The following is an 18,180-nucleotide window of genomic DNA, read 5'->3' on the forward strand; positions in this document are numbered from 1 at the left end:
CGGCAAATACGTTTGCATTCACTGAAGGCAGTAGTCAATGTTTAATGAAGTTGTGTTCAACGCAGGTTCAGGAGTGGAGACGAGGACTGGTTTGACTCCCTGGACTCTCGCTCAAGCGGCTCCGCGACACCGTCAGCGTCTGTAGTTTCAAGCCAAGCTTCCGACCCGCTTCCTCCAGCGCAGCAGCCAACTAGCTCTCGTCAGTCCGACGGTCAAGTCAGACGGTAAAGCTCGCGACAAAGGGGGTCCGGTTCCTCCGCACGGATCGCAAAGCCGACTTGTTCGAGGCCTACCTGGCCTACCTCCGCTCTCAGCGTCCAGCCACTGCCGTGGCCACGCCCACCCGGGCTTCAAGTTCTGATTCCGCCTCCCGTTCCCAGGCGGCTCCTTCTCCCTCCCACCCTCCTCCTCTCCCCCTCTTCCGGCGCCGTGCGCTGCCCCGCACAGTCTTTCCAAGGACGACACCGCGTGCCTCCTCCCCCCCCTTGGCCCCACCCTCACCACAGCCCAGGCCCTGGGCCCACCCCCCCATCAACACCCATCACCTCACCGACACTAGCACAACTTCCTGGACAACAACACCGGCGGGGTGGCGGTGGCCCCCGTCACACTTCTCCATCCTGATTGAATGCGCCCTGCCCGAACTGCACGCTACCACGGCCATCCTCAGGCCTGACCGCAGCCACCCCACGCGTATAGCCCTGGTCTTCTACCAGCTCACTGAATGAGCCGGGCCACGGCAAGGCCATGTGGGACTCCAAGATGGCCAGGAGGGAGCTCGAGAGGGAGGAGGAGGCGGAGAGGGGAACGTGACGGCGAACAGGGTCACGAGGACGGGGTGACGAGAGTCCCATCAGGCAGCATGGACACGTCCGCGTGTCAGTGTCATTACCGTGCCCCGCTATGCCGCTATGCCCAGGTCACGGGACCCTATAACCACTGGACTTGGGAGTAGTTTGCTGCCCCAAATCACCCACAAACTAATGGTCTGGTGGAAAAGATGAACGGAACCATCCAGAGGTAAGTTGCTATACTGTCAAATTGGCAGATACACCTACACAACATGACTGGTGTAGACTACATTAAATGCATCTGGATGTCTGCTCTTATGTTATGCAATGTGGACATTTTCAGTTCTCTGAAAGCGCTGTGCGGAGCACCGATTAATCTAAAAACACCTAAAATCAGCCGATACCGATGTGTTTACCGATTAATCTTCCATCAAGTGCAAAGTAAGATTATATAGCCTAGAATATATCCTCACGATGTAATACATTCTAAAAGAACACGGCTAACACTAACCTGTATTTTAAGCTTGCAGAGCTGGGTGACATAGATACAGTCAGTTTCAACATGGGAATGACACTCATGGAGAATTCTGGTAGGCTTCAATCAAATGTATTTCATCTTCACCAAACCAAAAGATTTGACTTCAATGAACTGAATGTGCAATTTAAATATGTTTTAATAGATGTAATGACCTGATGTATCTATGTCATTTCTGATGGGAAATGAAGACTGAGAAGTCAGCATCTGGATTGGGTAGGAAACCTGTACGGTTATTTACATGGAGAGCACATGCTTTCTTTAACTAAAAAAATAACATATCCATCTTCTTTCAGATTGAATGATCGTCATGTGCCAAGTCTATGGACTTAAATACAGTAAGCGACCCTCACATCACAGTCAGAGGCGTCTGGGAGAAATGCGAGGCCCTGTGCGATATGTTTTGGGGGGGCGTATAATTCGGGGGCGTATAATTCGACTGCGTTGCGCGGTCGCGCGGCCGATCTACAAGCTCACAACGCGTCGCGCTGCAACGCATTGTGAGCTTGTAGATCTGCTCTAATTCTGCAGCGCAAGCTAGCACGGCACTGCACAGCGCAAAGGGGGACAACAGGGGCCCCACGACCGGACGGCCGGGCGTTGCTTAACGGGAGGATGAATAAGTGACGCCGGTTAGGAGGAGGAGGAGCCCCCCCCCCCCCCCCCCCCCCTGCGACGGAACGGGCTGCGATGCGATTATTGTTTCTTAAAAAAAAAAAAAAACACTGCCTAGCGCGAGGCCTCGCATGCGCGAGGCCCTGTGCGGCCGCACCACTCGCACTACCCTTAAAGCGGCCCTGGTCACGCTCCACTGATACAGCAGATTAGCCTGTTGCTATGATACCTGTTGATGATGTCATCGTGTCCCCTAGCAGGGCAGGGGACAGGGGAGGGGACAGGTTTTGGTTGTGACATCTGTTTGCGCTGTGTCTGTTATGTTGGCACAGCATCCAAGTCTGTTTATTTGCTTTGTAGCTCTTCATTCTCTTTGCACTGACTCTACTTACCTGACCATTTACCCCGGCCTGTATTGACTAATAGGGTTCATCATGTTGCACTTTGTAAGTCGCTCTGGATATGAGCTATAGGCCTATATATTTATGAATATTTTAGAATGAGCCTATGCTCTTGAACGTGAAGAGATGTTACATGTGCCTCCCTCACAGACTTCTGAATAGGATTTTCCAATCATATGATAACTGTCATGTGTGTCACAACTCACGATTAGAAGTTCCACATGACTTAAGTCTTAAGAGACCCTTTGGGGGGGAGAAAAAGGCCCCACCCCCGTTCTTTTAAACCAGGAATGTTAGCATGTTATTGTTTCCAGATGGGTTCCTCCTCTGCAACCAATCACAGTTTGTATTTGTGAAACTGCCCCTCATTCAAATTGGTATAGCATGATTTCTGATGTTTCCCTCAGGCCGGAAAAATCCAGGGTTTGACAGAGGAGGAGAGGGCGCACCTCCTCCCACTGTTACGCAATGCTCAGTGGGTGGAGGTCGGGGGAAGAGATGCCATTTACAAAGAGTTCATCTTTAAGGATTTCAATCAGGTACCTCTTCTATACATGTGTGTCAATATCTAGTCTAACATATCAGGCTGGTGCAGTCTGATAATTAACATTGGAATATACTCTCCCTGTCTTTTATAGGCTTTTGGCTTCATGTCAAGGGTTGCTCTACAAGCAGAGAAGATGGACCATCACCCAGAGTGGTTTAATGTCTACAATAAGGTATACGGAACATACATTTTCATCTGTGTGAGATGTAGGTTTGTCTGCATGGTCTACCTGTCATAAACCAGTGTGAACTTGGCAGCAGTGTTGTTTTTGGCAGCAAATTTTGATTTTAGTTTTAGTCTCTTGAATAGTTTTTTTTAATTTAGTTTCAGTGACATTTTAGTCACCTGGAATGTTTTAGTGTTTAGTCTAGTTTTAGTCGACTAAATATCATAAGATTTTTGTATTGAAACAAAATGTATTTTGGCGGGCCTTGATGGCGTCGTAATGACTGTTTTTTCACTTGCTGAAAGTAGCTGATCTACAAGCCCACAACGCGTTGCAGCGCGATCGGTTATTTCCAGCATGCGACTAATTGTAAAATGACTTATACTGGATCTATTGTCCACTATAGTCCCTACTCCCTTCCTAACATTTTAGTCTAGTTTTTATTTGCTGACGAAATTGTCAATATATTTGGTCTTAGTTTTAGTCGTCATAGCTTAGTTTTCAATTAGTTTTTAGATCACAACACTGGTATCGGGATCGGGGCGGGGCGGGACATCCCTAGTAATTAGCATTGTCATACACCTTGTCATATTTTGCAACAGCAAATTCATAATATTTCACCATAATTGATGTGTGGCCTGTTGTAGAAGGAGGGGTTGCACCCTGACCCCTGTGGCCAATAGATAATGAAGCTAATACTAATCCTTCCTTGACGATTGCATTGTTTTCCTCTCCATGTTTTGCACTTCATTCTGTATTTGAGCCCTCTCTCAAATCCCCTTATACCACTTTATATGCTCTTAACAGGTCCAGATTACACTCAGTACACACGAGTGCGGAGGACTGTCCCAGCGCGACATCACCCTGGCGACCTTCATAGACCAAGCATCGCTCCTCTGAGGCCAGCCTTGCTCAGGTGCTTTCAGCAGCTAGGGGAATCCTTCCTGAGTGCTCTGCTTCACTGATGGTTCAACCATTTGGACGACGAGACTCAACATAATCCAAAGACTGCGTATAGTATCTGTTGTTGGTCCAGCCCCCCCATCTGTGATCTCATCCATCACTGTAGGTTGGTCCGACGTTCAGTGATGGGCAAAGTCAGGGTTTGCTTTGCTGTGGGAATGGGGGGGGGGTATCCGTACCAGTGTTGGTTTCGACGACTAAAACAAATTACCTTTTTCCACTGACGAAGACTAAATGGAAACTAAATGAAAACTAAGCTATGATGACTAAGACTAAATGTATTGACAATTTAATCAACAGATAAAAACTAGACTAAAATGTTAGGAAGGGACTAGTGGACAAGAGATCCAGTATTAAGTCATTTTACACTTGGTTGCATGCTGAAAATAGCAGATCTACAAGCTCACAACGCGTCGAGCTTGTAGATCGGCTATTTTCAGCAAGTGTAAAATCAGCCATTACGACGGCATCAAGGCCCGCCAAAATACATTTTAGTCGACTAAAATCACCCGTAGATTTAGTTGACTAAAATCTTATATTTAGTCGACTAAAACTAGACTAAAACACTAAAACATTCCGGGTGACTAAAATGTGACCAAAACTAAGTGTAAACTATTCAAGAGATTGACTAAAACTAAAATTTGCTGCCAAAAACAACACTGATCCATACCTCTGCTTTTGATACCTCCCCTTCATTCATTTGTATCACCTTCTGGTTAGACATACATGCTTTTCCTTTGGGGATGTGTAGACTGTCTAATGTGTTTGATAATATCACATTTCAACAATTTAATTAAAGATATATTTTTTTAATTCAAAAGTATAGGATTCAAGTGGTCAAAATGTCCATCCATTTTCTTTTAACCCTGGGCAAGGTCACAGATGGGGCTACTCTAGGTCATGTTCAGAACCGTGTTTGAATGTGATGTTAAAATTCCAAGTGTTCTTGTCAGTGGTGTCCTGTTTTATTGCCTGGAGTTACCAGGCAAAGGAAAAATGCACATTTCAAATATTCTCTATTATGAAGTAAAAATCAGGACCACATAAAATGCTGAATGATTACTTACCAACCAATCTAACATTCCACGTTTTCATACGAGGTGCATTTATAATGCTAAAACTGTGCCTTTCTGTTAAGACATAATCACTGTGTCTACACTGTGCTTAAGGTTCTTCCAAGTGTTATCCCTTTCCAGTTGTTTATTGAAATAAAAGTCATTGTCAAAGTTGTATTTTTGTCCACCGTTTAGTACCCAGTTGCCCAAAGGAGCTCATCACATTTGTGATGACTGCTATGGCTGTGTTTAGCCCAAGGAGTGTTTTTGGTGCAAAACTAATGCTTGGAATGGATTCAGCTGTCAAAAATTCCCCTAGGGTGGTTGAATATAAACCAATGTGGGATGTGTTAGTAGACACCTTTACAAACACATTGGTGAAGAAAAGTCTTGGTAAGAAATGTATTCCCCGGTTTGACATTATTCTGATAATATTCCCCGACTATAATGGCCCTCATCACCCTTGCCCCTGAAAAGTATAGAAATGAATAAGTAGGTAGTACGTAGCCTTGCTGAGCCATGAGGCCCATAGGGCAGGAGCCTATCTCCTGTTTCACCACCCTGGACATGAGGCTAGTATGTCACAGGGACTTACCCCCAATAGAAATGAATGCTCATTAATAATGGCATCCAGACTACAAATGACATGGAGGACAGAGAAGGAGAATCGGAATCCCTCAAACACGAACGCAAGGACAACACAAGAGACGGTCGCGGCCACACAGCCAACTCAAGGTATGGCCACTGAGCCGAATTGGGGACCCAACGCAAGGACAATACAAGAGACGGTCACGGCCACACAGCCAACTCAAGGTACGGCCACGGAGCCGACTTGGGGACCCAATGCAGCTCCTCCAAGGAAAACAAACAAATTAACGGAGCTGAACGTGAATCCCCCCCACCGCCCACCCCTTTTTTTCCCCCTCACTGTATATGTTTCTTTTCCCTTTTTACCTCCTTTATGATGAATTCCTGTTCTGTCTATAGAAGTGTCTATTTGTACGTCTCTAAATGTTTTGATGATTTGAACATGGTGGACCCTATTGGAAACAAGTGTAATGCTTAATTGGGTCGTCCACTCACAGTTAACAGCCTTTGCAGAGGCGTCTGGGAGAAATGCGAGGCCCTGTGCGATATGTTTTGGGAACGCGCGCGATTTTTTCTCCAAACCGACCGCAGCTTAAATAGGTGAAAAATCAACTGCGACGGAACGGGCTGCGATGCGATTATTGTTTCTTTTAAAAAAAAAAAAAAACACTGCCTAGCGCGAGGCCTCGCATGCGCGAGGCCCTGTGCGGCCGCACCACTCGCACTACCCTTAAAGCGGCCCTGATCACAGTATGCCTATGTTCCATCGCACGCGAGAGCGTTCGATAAAGACTTGCAAGCTCCTGACGGAAAATGTGTTTATTTTAATACACATGTGAGTGATGGTTCAGGTTATTACACCAATAACCTGTTCCTTCTCATGATTGGTGGTTGAGACCTACAAATACATCCATTTCATTGTAATGTTTCATAAAAAACAAAATAATCTGATTTGAGAAAAAAAATTGTCCCTTACTCAAGAATGAGCGAGGTACAAGGTGATACAACGTGGTTGGGGTGGATAGAAATACTGTAGCGTATTAAGAAACGCCCCACTATCAGAGTGTTGCAACGTGGTGGGGGGGATGGAAAGAACTTTTTTACTTTTCTCTATTATTATTATTATTATTTTTTACAATCATTAAATCATGTTGTAAATAATGATGTATATTTCTTGGCATTGCCTCTGATGTGATGTTTGTTAATCATGTTTAAAATCAGAAGTGAGATGTTTGCTAACCATGTCAATCACATGTATTCCTGTGTGGGCACTGTGGCGATTAAAAGCGACCGGCCGTTTACCTCGCTAGATCCATTCCTTTCCAATGGCTGCGCTCCCCCGTCTGCCCCGTTCCTACTTCTTGCCAGTAAACGTCCACCGAAATAATTTCTCTCCAATCTAATATCTCCCCCTGTCCGATTTCTTTACAATCAAAAAGCTCCGTCGCCTGTCGGCTTTTCCTGCCAATAAAATCACGTTCCTCTGTGTCAACAAATCCTCCCTCGTGGATTCTGACCAATAGCAACACTCCGTCTTTACATGTTATTCATCCGGTCTGTGTCTCGACAGCGGATATGTAACGGTACTTGCATAAATGTGTGGGCACAAATGAGTGGATACGGTAGGCGGGCTCTAGACAGGATCTGAGCACAGAGGAGCAAATGGAAACCAGGCATGGAGAAGGGAGTGTACGCCTTCTCGTTGGATGCAGCATTTCAACGGTGGAAAATAAAAACAAGTTGCCACTTCTTCGAGAGCTTTGATGAATGGACACTTGGTCATCCTCTTAATTTAAGGCAAGTATTGTTACTTCAAATTACTTTTGCAATTCAATTGGTCGTTTTCTGCATGCAATGCCAATATGCCATAGAAAACGTTGCCTATGCATGGTCATGTCTTTCCTGTATCTCCCCAGCGAGAAATGCTTTATTTGTAAAGACAATTTCATAAACTGTCCTGCGGATTAGCCTGCCCTACACACTGGATTACATAGATAATTTACTGTTATTGCAACAGTTTGTTTGCACGTCATTAAATGTTCAGGACCCCAATGTAAACAAGTCTCGTTTTTTTGTGTTTATCCTCTTAGCAGATTTTGTATTGAACTGTGCTTTCCTCGAACTGTACGTGCTTATTCTACAAACTGTTAATGCAGCAGCACCCCAGTACCATAGTATGTCCTTAAAATAAGATTTTTCTGATGAATTGAACATGGTGGACCCTGTTGTAAACATGAATGCTTTATCATGGTGTCGTCCACAGTAACAGTTTTTGTATTGACTTGTGCTTTCGTTTGAAATGTACCTATTCTTTCAATCAAATTTACATAATGTCCATATAAACCAGGGGTGCCCACACTTTTTAGACTTGAGAGCTACTTTCAAAATGACCAGCTCAACCAGATCTACCCACCAAAAATATATATTATCCGAAATGCACTTTACCTACGTTTGTGCAAAACACTTTTGACAACTATTGCATTGTGGGTTTGAGCTGTCCTTTTGTATGTCAATCCAATGAAGTCACCTGAATTCAAGTGGCTGATGCCAAAAGTAGTTATTTATTTATTTAAATTGTATATTTTAGGGGCATGTCATGTGGTCTACCTACACAGCCTGTGTGATCTACTGGTAGATCACGATCTACCTTTTGGGCACCACCCCCGAATATAAATGCTGATCATGTCCAGCGCATGTAAGAATTAAGCAATATCGGCAAGTTGGCTGACACGCGACGGGGTGTTTAAAAAAAAGGGTTTATGTTTGACACGCGTTGCATAGACGCGTCACCATGGGAACCAATGTCGCCGACGGCTGTTTGCTTAACGATTTTGACAGCTACGGCGATTGCGTCACAGCTCCCGTACTTCCACCTAGCGGAGCAGTCCTGAAAACAGTCGTTTTCCATATTGTCAGCCCAGAGGCAGCTTCTCCCAAAACCACCTGCAATTGCTGTTGTTGTCCAAGCCCCTGTAGCAGCCGCCCTTGCACCCTCCCTCCTCCCTCAAACACTCCTTTTGTCTCATGTTCCTACCTCAGCATCCCACCTTGTTTCTGTGCCCTTAGCCATCTCCCAGACCTCAGCTGATCGCTCTGCTCCACCTGTTCTACCTGTCCAAAGACAACGTGTCTCCAAGGCCAGATTCAACAAGCGGACAGTGGAGGCAAATTCATGTAGAAAGTGTGGCCAGTTCAGAATAAAAGAAACAGGACACAGCCAATACAAGGGCACAATATACTGTCCGAATACAGACACCTTGTCAAAGGAGGAGTGGCTAGCAGACAAAACAAATTAAAACATCTTAAAAGATGTTTGACGTTTTGTAATTTGTCATTTTGACATATCTTTGTTTTTGTAAATTAATGCCCTAGTTTGTGATTGACAAAAGTAGTGAAAATGGCAGATCTAAAGCCCACACCATGTCAATGTGTTGTCAGCTTGTACATCGGCTATTTTCACTATTTTAGCAGATTTGTTGTCACAATGTTTAATATCCTGGCATTTGAAATTGATTAAAGTAATTTACTTTTCATGCAGTTGAATACCTTTTTTATTTTATTTTACCTTATGCAAGATATACTTATAGCTCAAGGGTCCAGATGTTTTCCAATGTGTAACATACCATGCATTCCTCTATTTCCATGCTCCACTAGTACATTACTGTTCAATGAGTTATTTTTCTGTAGGCTAAAGTATCCTCTGGAACAGTGTTCTGAGACTTATTGATGAATCTTGTTTGATCCCCGTTGGAGGGGAGATATGTTCAGGTGTCATATTCAAGATGTCAATTACATTATTCAGGCGTCATAATATTCAAGATGTTTATTACGTCTCATACAAAGTATAGTGTAAGTATAGTGTGTAGATGTATCATAATGGCAGCAGCATGAAACAAGGTAGCCTAAGTCAATTTGTTCCTAGCCTGGAACTCACCTATGCTTTTTTTGGCATAGGCAGCTCCCGAGAAACTATGCGCAGCTGCGCGACATGAGACTAATTCATTAGAGCGACAGAGAGAGAGAGGAGTGTGTGTGTGTACATGTGTGTGTCAATTTAACAAAGGTGCAGACGATCAGAAATCAGCAGAGAGTGAGAGATGTTTGCACTACTCTATGCCGAATTGAAGTGGACTCGGACCCAGACCTTTTTTTTCTCCCTGGAAATAAAAACGTCTGGGTTTCCGAGGCTAATTTGTTCCAAACCAATATGAAATTTCAAATCATACTGAAATAGTCAGAAATACTGATTTGCATTTGTGGTAGATCCCTGAGTAGGCCAAGTGAAAAATAATGTAGGCATACATGGGATGGGGTGGGAATCGAACCCATGACCAGCCCTGACCTTTGGATCCTCAGCGAGTATACCTATTGACAAAGTCACAATTTTCATTCATCTATCGTGTATACTATAAAGAAACTGGATGAATCACTGGGGAGAGGCACAAAAACAAAGGCCTTTTGCGTTTTTCATCCTTTCCACATTCGTTTTTTTCTTCTTTCTTTCTCCTCTTTTTTTCTTCTTCCCCTTTCTCCCCCTCTCCCCTTCCATTTTTCTCCCCCTTCCCCCCCTTGGTAGGCGAATGTTCCCTTCGCCGGAGATCCTGGGTTCGATTCCCGCTGGGGACGCTGTGGGCGCTTCCGGCGTGTTCTCTCCTCCGCGTCATCAGTGAAGCTGTTAATAATTTGGCATCGTCTTGGGACATCACTCCATTGACTCCAACCAAGCCTGACTTTTAGAGCAGGAAGTACCCAAAGTCTTAAGACAACTTGAGGGAGTTGCCAGCAATGTTCCAACCTGCTCAAGGAGCACGGGACATGGTCCTTAGGAATCTGGATGTTGAAATTGAGATGGTAAACGGGATCTTTGGAACAATAGCCAACATTGTCACAGCCACTGCAAATGGACACATACTGGTGGATTTGCTTGGCCTGAAATTAGACAATCCCACGGACATTCCACAGGAAGATTCAAGGGCCAACTGATGAGCTGGTGTACATCGAAAGGTTTGACGAGACCAAATCAACGGTGGTGTGACGGCAGTTCCCCCAAACTGGCCTTTGGGTGTATAGCCCACAAATGCAAGGCATTGATCTGCAGTGGTGTCTTTAAAGCATAATATGCTTCAGACGACTGTCTCTCATGCTGCATGCAGAGAGACAGTGTAAACATCACAGAATATAGGCAATTTTCCCCAGTACAAAATAAATAAAACACTTGTGTGAAGTGAGGGGGCTCTTATCATCCTACATCACACATTCCATGCTCAGCCAGTCAAATAAAAACATTCTGTCCAACATACAAAACTGTGCATAACAGGGCCCTAAAAAGAATAGTTGATCTACAAGCTCAGGGTGCAATATGTTATTCACTCAACTCTCCTATACATGTATGTATTTTACATTAGATTATAATATGACAGCATATGCAAGCTAATTAGCTGCATTGGCACTGGATAAGGGCTACATCATGCCTACATTGATTGAAATGGTTGTCTATTTACAGACAGTGATCACCCCATCAGCTCCGCTGCTGCTGCTGAACCCGTTTCCATGGAAATGGGTAAGAATATAATGCAAATCACAACATGTTTATACAATTTATATCAGATCAGAGGTTACAGTAAAAAGTGGGTGAAATTAGTTTTATACAATTTACACAAATAAAAATAATGTATTGTATTGTGTATTTCTGTCATTTAGATGGTGACCAGACAGATGACAGTCCTGACCAGGAAGGGTGGTTTGGTGCTGGGACGTGGGAGCCTTTTGAGATCCTGTTCACTGGAGAGCAGGGGCGTACTCCAGAGACTGAGGGGCTGGGTGCGGACAGCAGTCCTGCTACCTTCTTCCAGCTCTTCCTCACTGATGAGCTGCTCCAGCACATCGTGGTTGAGACCAACCAATATGCGGAGCAGTGCATCAGCAAGGTGTGTGTCTTTTTTTCGTGCATAGTCCACGTTGTTGTTTTTCCAAATTGATGACACTGTTGTAATTGTATAACTGCCAATAAATCTCTATCTATCTATCTATCTATCTATCTATCTATCTAGGTCAGGGACCAGCTTCCTCCACACTCCAGAAAGCGGCAGTGGAGAGAGACCGACATCCATGAGATGAAAAACTTCTTGGGCCTCTTCTTCCTCACTGGTGTGGTGGTCCTCCCAAGGCTCGACATGTACTGGTCAAGGTGTCAGCCAGTGGAAACACCCCATTTCCCCACACCATGTCACCGAACAGGTTGTGTACAACCCAGCCAAACCAGTTAGGTGGGGCCTGAAATCTGTTGTGCTGTGGTGCCGTACTGTGGAGAACGCACTCCCCTGGATGTGACTGTACCTGGCCTCCTGGGGGACTTGAAAGATCAGGGTCGCCATGTCTACATGGACAATTTGTATACTTCTGTGTCCAGGGCTACACTGCTGCGGGGGTTGGGGACTCAGTGCTGTGGCACTATCAGAAGGTTCAGTGGTGAACCAGATGTGCTGAAGAAGCTCAGCCAAGAGAAACACCTGAAGAAGGGTGAAAGAGTTGTCCGCCATAACGGCGATGGTGTCCTGACTGTGGTGAGAATGGTCACCACGATTTACCAGGACACCATACAGACGGTAGTGGAGAGGGGCCCTGCCAACACTGCCACTACTATGCAGAAGCCAGCCTGTGTGGTAGACTACAATAAGTACATGAATGGGGTTGATAAGATGGACCAACTCAGCAGCTACTATCCATTTCCCCGGAAGACCCACAGGTGGAACTTGTACTTATTCCAGCTGTGCTTTGCGAACGCCCTGACCGTGTACAAGGCCAAAGGTGGGAAGAAGACTGCAACGATGCTGGAGTTCATTCTGAGCGTGGTCGAGGCGTGGACCGCAGTTCGGGCGCCGGGGGGTGTTGGTGACCAGGAGGCAGAGGAGGGGGCAGTCGGTGGTGCCGAGGGGGCAGTCGGTGGTGCCGAGGGGGCAGTTGGTGGTGCGGGGGCAGATGGTGGTGATGAGGAAGGGTGGGAGTCGGACGAGGACGATGTGCCGGCTGGGGTGCCTGCTGCCCCTGGATATGACCCAGAGTGCAGGAACTTTTGACTTCTACTCCCAGGTTTTGTTTGTTTGTTTGGTTGATGTTTGTTTGTTTCAAACACCTCTAGTCTAGGTTCTACTAGCTACATATTCATGCCATGTATCAAATTAAACCTGAGGTTGTCAAGTGTAATTGTAATATTTTTTTCTTAAAAAGAATGTTGCTTATCTCAGCCTCTAAAATGCAGCATGCATGTCAACATACTGCTGTATTTTGTGGCCCCAATCCGTCTTTGACTGCTGAGAACTCTGAAATGGTACATGGTAGAAGATTATTATTTTTTGGCTGGAAGTGGACATTCTACGCTGCATTTGGATATACATTATGTTCATAGTAATAGCAGTACAATGTCTAGGGATGCATGTTTCTCTTGAGAATTTGATAATGCCATATTTCTTTTTTTTATATATTTTTTTTAAAATTACACTCGACAACCTCAGGTTTAATTTGATATATGGCATGAATATGTCGCTATAGTAGAACCTAGACTAGAGGTGTTTGAAACATTCAAATAGTTGTTTTCAGACAAAGGTACACATGGAGAACAAGCTTTATTTATCTTTTGATATCTACATAACAAAACATGTTATCAACTCACTTATTTTTCCCATGAATCCAGACATTCTAAAGTTTATTTTGATATATTCCGTGTTCATATAGGTCCAACAGAGAATTTTCAAAAATAAATAGTGCAATTAATGGCAGTCAATTGACGGCATACACCCGGGGGCCGGCAGTTAAAGTTAATAAAGTTTATAGCATCGTGACTACGAGCTGTGCGGCCTCTTTCCTTTCTTAGTCAAAGTGTCTGTTTATATTGCATCGTTTGCAGTTTGTTTTTAAATCCCATTAACAATTAAATCCCATTAAATCCCATTAACAATACAGATAATTTAATGTTTGTTTTGACACAAGCTTGTTTTACATTATCATTACATCACTTATTCCCTCCTCAATGTTGTAAGATGATAAGAACGCCCCTCACTTCACACGGGTGTGATTTTTAAATTGTACAGCACTTCAGTTGACCTGTCTGGCTAAATGTACTATATACCGTAAATACATATTGAGTTGAGACACTGGCCTCAGTTACATGCACAAAATGTATTCAGAATGAATCTGAACAGAGATTCATACCCAACTGTTTACATGGAACCTGAATACAAGTATTCCTATTCCTTAATTGTTTACATGACCAAAGCATTCATTCCGAATATAACTTTGGACTATAGAAATGGCCAACCCATAAACGATATCCCTTAAGAAATGAATAATCGACAAACACTAACAGCTATTATCTGATAAAATAAAATAAAAATATATTTTGAAGCGCAGTCCCTGCAACCACACGCGACCTCCACCCAAAACAACCCAGAACTAAAAAACACAGCATCCATACACCCATACACTGCAATGGCACTGTAATTCACAGATGGGTTTGTAAACAGCGCATTTTATTATGGGAAAAAAAACTGGTGTATTTGTATTTTTCTAATGGGTAAAATAGCGCATTTCTGCACACATAAAATGTCTCCAAATGGCCATCCCTGCTTGGACATGGGCATAAAGCACTATAGTCTACAAAGTCTACTAAGGGCAGACATGTGTAAAATAATATATGTATTCCAAACTCCCAGTAGCATTCGTAATAAAGTGTTTATATGGTGATCTATACCGATTGAAACGGTATACCACCCCTCCAGACCGGAATGAAAATTCATTCGGAATGGGATATGCTATTCCAATTGAGGTGTTTACATGAGCATTTTTATTCTGATGACTGGAATTAATCCATTCATTTCGAATGCATTTCTGCATGTAAATGGGGCCACTGAATCACATTGAATGGCAAGCAGAAGGAACTGACATAGGAGGGTTTAAGTAGACACAGCATTTACAGGACACAGGTGAAACTCAAACACAATCAACGCAGGATTGGACGAGACTAACAGAACACAGCCAGGTGAACAAGATAACCAACAATCAGAGTGGGATGAGACAACACAGGTAACAATCTCCAAGGGCACACAGGAAGACACACACATTACTACAAAATAAGATGCACAATAAAACACCTGGGGAATTAACAGACTGAACTCAGAACTAGACACAGAACATGCTAAACAGAGTTGCAGAAGTAATTGTAAATCAGGCAAACACAACTAAAGACCTACTCCTACTAAACTAGACCTACTAAAGACAAACATTATCAATATCCAATAAGGTTGTGGAGGAGGACCAGCAGGCCTAGGGTCGATCCATACTCCACTTTTAAAGACAATTTGAAGTCAGTTCAGACTACAATGTGACGTGACAAAACAAACAACAAACAAAAACTATTTCACATTATTCCTCACTTATGTATAGGCTACTATAAACTTAACTACATACTTCATATGTATCACATGCAATAGATGGTTTTTATTTTCATAACATTGACAAGGTTTGAATCTATGTTTAGAATAACATAAACACCGTTACAATATTACAAATAATATTTTAACGGTAAATGTACAGTACCTACTCATTGGATAAGTGACCATTCCCTCCTTCAGGCTCTGGTCTTTCGGCCCAGTTTATTTTCTTGGTTAAATAAATAGTTTCCAGCACCGCTCTGTTTAATCATGGGAGCGAAATCTTCAGATGTTGTGATACAGGGTAGGGCATCATCATTGTCGGAGATGCCCTCTGCCAAATCTGGATTCCACAAATAAAACTTGGCGCAGCAGTGGCACCTCATCTAATGGCATTTTGATGCAGTTATTACATTTACACCACCAACGCAATTATTCATGTCCACGTACAACCCAGTACACACACAGACGAACGTCAGCGCAGCGACACGCCCCCGACGCTCGTACGTTCCTTCCGCTCTATGAATGGAACAGTAGCCAAGATGGCGCGGCCCTGTCACAGAGAAGAGACTGGAGTGGAGACTGGAGAGAGGCGATCGCGTACGCGAGTTACTGTTATTTTCATGACTGAAGGTCCAGCTACAATCGGATCCATGGGGAGAAGAGGAACCTAAGAAGTCAATCCTTGGGGCGTTTCCCACTGTCCGAGTGTCCGTGTCTTGGCGTTCAGTAACGGAGCTGCAGTGCTCTCTCACTGACTGGTAACCCCCCCACTCACTCACACACACCCACTCAAACGACCTGGTTTAATCACCCCGGTACAGGCCGTGGATTTCTTTTTTGTTTGTTCTTTTTGGGTTGAATAACATTTTATTCATGTATTGAACAACAGTTGGAGTGATGTGAATATTTGAGGAGGCTATTATTGACTGTGGACGCTAGACTGTGACGTGTGATTTCTTTCTACGTCCGATTTTAGACAGAGACCAGCCCTCTGGGTGTTCTAATAAACAAAGTGTTTGTGGTGATTGGCGTGTGTCCGTATTTACTAATATTGTTTACGTGGTTTGCTTTGATTGAATTGTGATTTGATCACAATGTTGGGTGTTCTAATAAATACAGTGTTTGTGTTGATTAGCGTGTGTCCGTATTCGGTCCAATACTACAAAGGATAAAGCTGAAGGGAATAGTATAAAAAAGTCCCTTTTTACAGTACAATAATGTTTCATGTTTATGTTTATCTCTAGCGTGCTTTCTTATGGATACTGTTATTGACTTTGTCATAAAGACTCATAACATAAGTTCACCGTCATGAATCATGTCATGTTTATGATTATGTCATGCGGCGACAGATAAATGTTGGGATGTTGGCGTTTTAATATTATTATTTATTATTATGCTTCCGCGGCTTTTCGTTCTGTGTAAACTACAACAAAAATAAGTGTTCACGAGACAATTATTAACCCTACTTACTTCATACAGTTACAAGGCTTACCTTTTATCGGGGACGGCGACAGATACATTTTGGCGTTTTAATATTATTATCGCTAAGCTTCTCCCTACTTCCTCTACTCTACTTCTGACAGCAGCAGCATAGCTAGCCAATAAGAGGGTTTGCGGCCAAACTGGGCTTATTTCGCTGTGAAAGTGACATTTAGGCACGGACTTGGAAAACCTTGTCTGAACCCCTCCATCCTTCCTGTAGCTGCTCAGACTCTGCTTCTCTGCCCCCAGCCAAGCTTATAGGCCTGCAGAGTGTCTAGTTTTGAAGATACAGACTCTGCTAAGCAAAAGTGAACAGGGCCAAACTGGGCTTATTTCGCTGTGAAAGTGACATTTAGGCACGGAGTTGGAAAACCTTGTCTGAACCCCTCCATCCTTCCTGTAGCTGCTCAGACTCTGCTTCTCTGCCCCCAGCCAAGCTTATAGGCCTGCAGAGTGTCTAGTTTTGAAGATACAGACTCTGCTAAGCAAAAGTGAACAGGGCCAAACTGGGCTTATTTCGCTGTGAAAGTGACATTTAGGCACGGAGTTGGAAAACCTTGTCTGAACCCCTCCATCCTTCCTGTAGCTGCTCAGACTCTGCTTCTCTGCCCCCAGCCAAGCTTATAGGCCTGCAGAGTGTCTAGTTTTGAAGATACAGACTCTGCTAAGCAAAAGTGAACAGGGCCAAACTGGGCTTATTTCGCTGTGAAAGTGACATTTAGGCACGGAGTTGGAAAACCTTGTCTGAACCCCTCCATCCTTCCTGTAGCTGCTCAGACTCTGCTTCTCTGCCCCCAGCCAAGCTTATAGGCCTGCAGAGTGTCTAGTTTTGAAGATACAGACTCTGCTAAGCAAAAGTGAACAGGGCCAAACTGGGCTTATTTTGCTGTGAAAGTGACATTTAGGCACGGAGTTGGAAAACCTTGTCTGAACCCCTCCATCCTTCCTGTAGCTGCTCAGACTCTGCTTCTCTGCCCCCAGCCAAGCTTATAGGCCTGCAGAGTGTCTAGTTTTGAAGATACAGACTCTGCTAAGCAAAAGTGAACAGGGCCAAACTGGGCTTATTTCGCTGTGAAAGTGACATTTAGGCACGGAGTTGGAAAACCTTGTCTGAACCCCTCCATCCTTCCTGTAGCTGCTCAGACTCTGCTTCTCTGCCCCCAGCCAAGCTTATAGGCCTGCAGAGTGTCTAGTTTTGAAGATACAGACTCTGCTAAGCAAAAGTGAACAGGGCCAAACTGGGCTTATTTCGCTGTGAAAGTGACATTTAGGCACGGAGTTGGAAAACCTTGTCTGAACCCCTCCATCCTTCCTGTAGCTGCTCAGACTCTGCTTCTCTGCCCCCAGCCAAGCTTATAGGCCTGCAGAGTGTCTAGTTTTGAAGATACAGACTCTGCTAAGCAAAAGTGAACAGGGCCAAACTGGGCTTATTTCGCTGTGAAAGTGACATTTAGGCACGGAGTTGGAAAACCTTGTCTGAACCCCTCCATCCTTCCTGTAGCTGCTCAGACTCTGCTTCTCTGCCCCCAGCCAAGCTTATAGGCCTGCAGAGTGTCTAGTTTTGAAGATACAGACTCTGCTAAGCAAAAGTGAACAGGGCCAAACTGGG

The 18,180-nt window shown here is 44.1% G+C and overlaps 1 protein-coding gene across 1 annotated transcript; it reads left to right on the forward strand.

Annotated features, from left to right (window-relative positions):
* Window positions 1-1,000: 1,000 nt before the first annotated feature.
* LOC306932218 (pterin-4-alpha-carbinolamine dehydratase-like) lies at window positions 1,001-4,726 on the forward strand (the record flags this gene model as incomplete). Its single annotated transcript, XM_079513915.1, has 5 exons — window positions 1,001-1,020; window positions 2,274-2,280; window positions 2,750-2,881; window positions 2,981-3,061; window positions 3,863-4,726. 5 exons carry the CDS (start codon window positions 1,001-1,003, stop codon window positions 3,953-3,955), a joined length of 333 nt encoding a protein of 110 aa, XP_079370041.1. The 3' UTR covers window positions 3,956-4,726.
* Window positions 4,727-18,180: the final 13,454 nt, after the last annotated feature.

Source organism: Electrona antarctica (assembly GCF_951216825.1).
Source record: "Electrona antarctica genome assembly, chromosome: 11".
NCBI lineage: Eukaryota > Metazoa > Chordata > Actinopteri > Myctophiformes > Myctophidae > Electrona > Electrona antarctica.